Below are 5,704 nucleotides of genomic sequence, written 5' to 3'. Positions count from 1 at the left end.
TGTTTTTGAGACAGTGTCTCACTACGTAGTTGAGGCTGACCTGGAACTCACTATGTAGTCCAGGCTGGTCTCGAACTCATAGCGATCCTCCTGCCTCAGCCTCCCAAGTGCTGGGATTACAGGTGTGCGCCACCACGCTCGGCTGAAAACATTGTAGTTTTGTCACCTCTTTCTGAGCAATTGCTAGATCTTATATTGGTATGAGTTTCTTTCTATATATGTTTATAGATTCCATCTTAAATGGAACTTTACCTATTCTCATTTCTCTTCCATCTCTATTGTACCTCTTTCCCAGGCACCAAAGATTAATCCAGATTAATATAAGGAAATGTTCAGGTCCCACGAACAGGTTTATAGGACTCTACTTTCTGCTATCAAAATAAAACAGAAAGGTCTTTGGATGACACTTTCTCACTTCTATGTATAATGTTCTTTGAAAGTACCATCAGAGCTAGAAGGAACTAGCTGAATCATACAGTTAAAATGGTTTGGGGGAAATCTATAAATATGATTAGTATTTTCCTCTCCCTCTCTTCCCCTCTCTCCTTTTCTCTCAGTCTCCCCTTCTCCATTTAATTCCATGTAATTTAATATCAACCACAGTAGTTTTGTCCGAAAATTTACCAGCCCTTGCCTGCTCAGTGATTAGCAACATAGAAGATATTTTTAAACCATGATACTTAAGGTTAAATGGCATTAATCAAGAGTAACTTCCATTATTATTACTTATGTTTGTTGTCAAAAATCACGATGTAATTCCTGCTTTTCTTTGTTGTTTGTTTTATTCAGAGACACTTTTTCAGAAATCTTGGATCTATTCTGGCCTATGCCTTCCTGGGGACTGCTGTTTCTTGCTTCATTATTGGGTAAGGGAATCTTTGTCATATAACCAAATTAGCACATTTCCTAAAGGGTTGAGCTCTGTATGGGTGCACAGAGTCCAGTATTTTTGTTTGAGATGATGGCAGTTAGGATAGAGAGCTTTGCTGTCCTGTATGGTAGTTGTTAGCTACATGTGGCTATTTAAATTAAGATTAAAATTATATTGAATTCTGAAATGAATCAGACACATAAACACAAATATTGCAGGGTTTCTCTTATGTGAGAAACCCAAAGTACAAATAATTTAAAGAGCAAAATAAAAGATACATAATACAAAATAGGGAGATAGATCCTCTGTGAATGGGAAGAAGACCTAGAGGTAGAGGAGGGGAAGGGATGTGAGGGCAAGGGGAAATAGAAAGGAAAATAAAATGTGTTATGTACATGTACCAACTCCCCATGATGAATATAATCATTATGTACTGCAAACATGTAGTAATAAGCATACGTTTTTGAAAAAATAAAAGATTAATATGAAATGTAGTTATTCCCAGTTTCTAGATCTTGGCTTCTATCATGATTCCCCAATGAAAAGAACCAGAGCCCCTTGCAAAAATGGCTTATTCTAGGGCTAGGAAAGGAAACAGACATGAAAATACTTCTTGTAATGCCACAAAGTAAGTGCTCAAAAGACATACAAACACAAGGATGAGGGGCATGTCAAAGGGACACGAGAGCCAACCTGAAAGTTCCTGTAATGGCCACAGTGGCTAAAGAACAACAAAGTGACTAACTTTGTATTTGTATTAGATTATTATCCAAACAATAAAAAAAATGATTGGATGAATAAATGAATGGGAGAGAAGAGAAAAATCTCCTGTGCCGAATTCCAAATAATTTTTGTAGATACATCCCTTCAAGGAAGTATAACTTAGTCTCCCCCATTCCAATACCTCACCCCAACTTTGCTTTGAGTGTGGGCTGTGCATAATAATTTTTTCTTAAGAGTATGGTACAGAAAAGGGGGGAAAATAACGTTTAAATGGAGAAGCCTGGAAGATACCACTTGAGTGTGGTGATCAACGTCAGAGTCAGTAGTGATAAGTCATATTGATAGTATGTGCCATTGATAACTGTGATGAGAACGGTGCTTCATCTCCCTGGTCTTTCACCCCAAAACATATCACTTCAGTCTAACTATGAGAAAAAAATTAGACAAATTCCACATGAAGGACAAAATACCTGCCCGGTATTCCTCAGAACTGCCAAGGTCATCAGCAATAATCAATGTCTAAGAAACTGTCACAAGCAAGAGGAGACTAGAAAGATATGATGACTAAATGTCATGTCGTACCTGGATAGGATCTTGGAACAGAAAAGACTACACTAAGAATGTTAGTTAATTTTTTAAGAAAGCTGGAAACCTGTAGATAAAGGCAGCAGCCTTTTATTTTGTCAAGAAAGGAGGGGCTTAGTGTTTATCCTTTAAGGAATAACAAATCATTGACATAACTGGCATTAGAAGGCAAGAAAAAAAAAGTCTGTCAGAGAACTCAGCTTATCAGGTCTAAGATTGTAGTAGAGGGAAGTGGAGAGGAGGATCTAGCTTCAGGAAATGTTTAAAAGGTGTATGAAAGAAGCCTTTATTGAGCAAGAAAGAGCAAGTTCTGTGCCATAGAATGGATGTGAACTGAAACTTAAATAGGTAAGTATTTGAACAGTACCTGGCACATAGTAGACAAGCACTAAGTTGTGACTATTTCTTCTCATGAAGATTCCATTTTGTAAATACTAATTCTTTTCGTTTCTAGCTTGGCCAATCCACTGTTCTAAGAATCCGTCACATGGGCCAGAATTTAGCTCAGTAGCACTGCACCTGCCTTGTAAGCACAAGGTCCTGAGTTCAATACCTGGTACCAAAAAAAAAAGTCCATCACAAATCTCATTATTATAGGATTGGCTGTAGAATACAATGAGTTAATTTGTGGTTATTTTTACTTCCTTAAGCCCTGCAGCTGCTGTATCACTACACACACACACACACACACACACACACACACCCTTGTAACACATACCAGACCCTGTCACATACTAGTCCTTTTAAAAATACTCCTCAGTGTTCCCCATTTGTAAGCTGTCATGTGAGAAATGTACTTCAGCTGAGCTGAAAAATTGAACTTTGCGGGCCTGGTTGGACAATGTCGTGTTCTGCACAACACAAGGAGATTTGCTGCTGGCCTGCCTAACCTATGCACAAAAAGAGGCTAGCTATGTCAGTGGGGACACTGATGTGTTAATAGGACATTTAAAGAGTTTTGTTTCTTTTCCCTTCCTTGCAGTAATTCTTGGCAGAGAAGGCAGTAACAGGTCAATCATTTGGATCTTTGTGACCAACTCATTTTTCCCCTCCAGCTTCATCCAGCCCATTCATTTATATGACTATAAATGTACTATATTAGAATATGAGTTTTGTAGCAATTTATTACATATTATGTCAGTTCTATCTTCTTCCTTCTCCTTTATTACCCAGTTGCTTAAGATGCCTTAATTTTGTTGTTAACTGAAGACCATTCTTAGTAGCTGTTATAGTTGCTAGCACAACTTTTAAAAAATGAAATATTCAGATGTTTCATCAAGATGACATTAACTACGCACCAGTACAGGTGCCAAGTTTCTATTTGCCTATGTTCCTGGTAAGGGTCCAGCCATAGCAGCTGCCTGTTGCTTTCATAAATCTCCTTTAAAAGCACGCAGCCCCTCTGCTTGCGTTTTTGCAGGGTTTTTTTCCTGGCATAATTTACTTTCCCTTTTTACAGAAATCTCATGTATGGTGTGGTGAAGCTCATGAAGATTGTGGGGCAGCTCTCTGATAAATTTTACTACACAGATTGTCTCTTTTTTGGAGCAATCATCTCTGCTACGGACCCAGGTATTTGTATCTTTGCCTTTATCATTTTGATATTGCATTATTTAAATCAAAAATTTCAGAGCAGTCACCAATTTTTCCCTCTTTCTATGAAATTTATTTTAAAAACATTTTACTGTGAAATGAAACACATTTGGAGGGGTACGTGGAAGAAAAATGTATAGTTTAATATCAGTGAATAACCATGGTTTTACCAGGAAGGGTGAAAGAACAACTTCCAGCTATTTCTCACTTATACCTTCCTACCTCCTCAAGAAAGGCTACTTCACCCTGGACTTTTGTATTAGTCATTTCTTTACTTTTGTTTACATTTCTTCCTCTTGCAGTCTTTTTATTTGATTTATAAAATATCATTTATTGAGTATAACTGACAATCATACATTTAACATATACAACCTGATGTTCTGAGATCTATTTAAATTGTGAAATGATTACTATTAATCAAGCTAATTAACATATCCATTGTCTTACACTTAGAGCAGTTCTTAATTTCCTCCAGTTAGAAACATTTTATAATATCGCAAGTCAAAAAATACTCTAATATAAAAGGAACGATGTGCTCAGCATCTCACTCTGAGAGACAGATTAAAACATTTAAGTGAATACCATTCTAGATGATTTCTCTATACATTATTACATTTTAAAAATAAAAAATTGACAGTGCCACATTGGTTTGTAACCACTGTTTCACTTAATGGAATATAATAAATTTACCTCAGTAAATTTATGTCAACATCGTGATCTCTTAATGATGTTATTAATAGCTTTTTTCTGTCTCCCCTCTACCTTCCCTTACGCCTCCCTTCCTTTATTCCCTTCCTCTTATCTAATAATAATCTCCTTTCTACTTTCTAAGTTATCTTTTTTAGGTTCCACATGTTAGGGAAGACACGTAATATTTGTCTTTCTAAGTGCATGGATCGGTAACTTGATTAGATACTATTTTTACTATTATAGTATTTTAGGCAAACCATGTTTAAGTCAGAGGACTTTTGGAAAAGATGTAGTAGCCCAATCTTTCACTTTACCACCTTTGGATTTTGTTATGTGCTGCGTTCTAGCCAGTTGGTGCTCTGTTGGATGGCTTTTGTTTGTTCCTCCAGATTTATTCATTACACTTCACCTCCTCTTGGCCTCAGAAGGCTGACTTGCATGGAATAAGCCAAAGATTCTTTTGCCTTGTGATTTCCCACTGGAGGTATCCATGGCAGAGTAGCACTGAGAGGAGGACAGAGATGCAGGAGCCATGCAGGCCAGCCAGTTCTCTTGTCAGAAGTCACAGCTCCTGTGAAGTGACCCTCTCCCTACAAGTGCGGATTCATGTAACCACTTCTTCCCCTGGAGCCCTCAGGCCTAGGGATGATACAAAAGCTCCCTGTCTCTATCTTCAAGTACTGTCTTCTCCCTTGGCATTTCCCTGTACCCTGCCCTCATTTATATAAATAACTTCTTTATAAAACTCTCCTCAAATTTCTGTGTTTGAGGTGCCATTGCTTCCTGCCAGGACCTACCCTCACTGGTAGAGATCTAGCATCCTGGAGTCCTAGGATCATCATGTCTTACAGCTAGGCAAGCTGAGCTGTGTTCATCAATCACACATTTCTTGTATTCAGCCACTGAGATTTCAGGTATTTCAATATTGTAGCATAGAGCAGCCTGTTTTCTCATTCCTAAATTAGGGGAAATGATAGAAGTACACTCCTGACAGAATTCTGTGATGGCTAAATGACACTGTAAAATTTTGTCATAGTGCCTGCTTCATGGTAAATCCTCAGTCGTTGTTATTATCATTAGTTTTTCTTCAGCAATTCGGAAAATTCTGCTGGACTGGCTGGGGGGCGGGCATGCCTGAAATTGCAGCTACTCAGGAGGCTGAAGTAGGAGGGTTGCAAATTTGAGGTCAGCCTGGATAACTTAGTGAGATCCTGTCTTTTTTTTTTTTTTTTTTTTTTTTAC

General features: G+C 37.8%; 1 protein-coding gene across 1 annotated transcript in view; it reads left to right on the top strand.

Annotated features, from left to right (window-relative positions):
* Positions 1-5,704, top strand: part of Slc9a7 (solute carrier family 9 member A7) — a 139,391-nt gene that overhangs the window by 71,059 nt on the left and 62,628 nt on the right. Inside the window, exons 4-5 of the mRNA XM_010643485.2 lie at positions 790-866; positions 3,639-3,751. Of these exons, the coding sequence (XP_010641787.1) occupies positions 790-866; positions 3,639-3,751 (190 nt within the window). The remainder of the gene's footprint in view (positions 1-789; positions 867-3,638; positions 3,752-5,704) is intronic.

The sequence above is a fragment of the Fukomys damarensis genome, unplaced genomic scaffold, assembly GCF_012274545.1.
Source record: "Fukomys damarensis isolate Sample0158 unplaced genomic scaffold, DMR_v1.0_HiC HiC_scaffold_39, whole genome shotgun sequence".
Taxonomy (NCBI): Eukaryota; Metazoa; Chordata; class Mammalia; order Rodentia; family Bathyergidae; genus Fukomys; species Fukomys damarensis.
The sequence above is the reverse complement of the archived record's forward strand: the minus strand, read 5'-3'. Positions and strand labels throughout refer to the sequence as shown.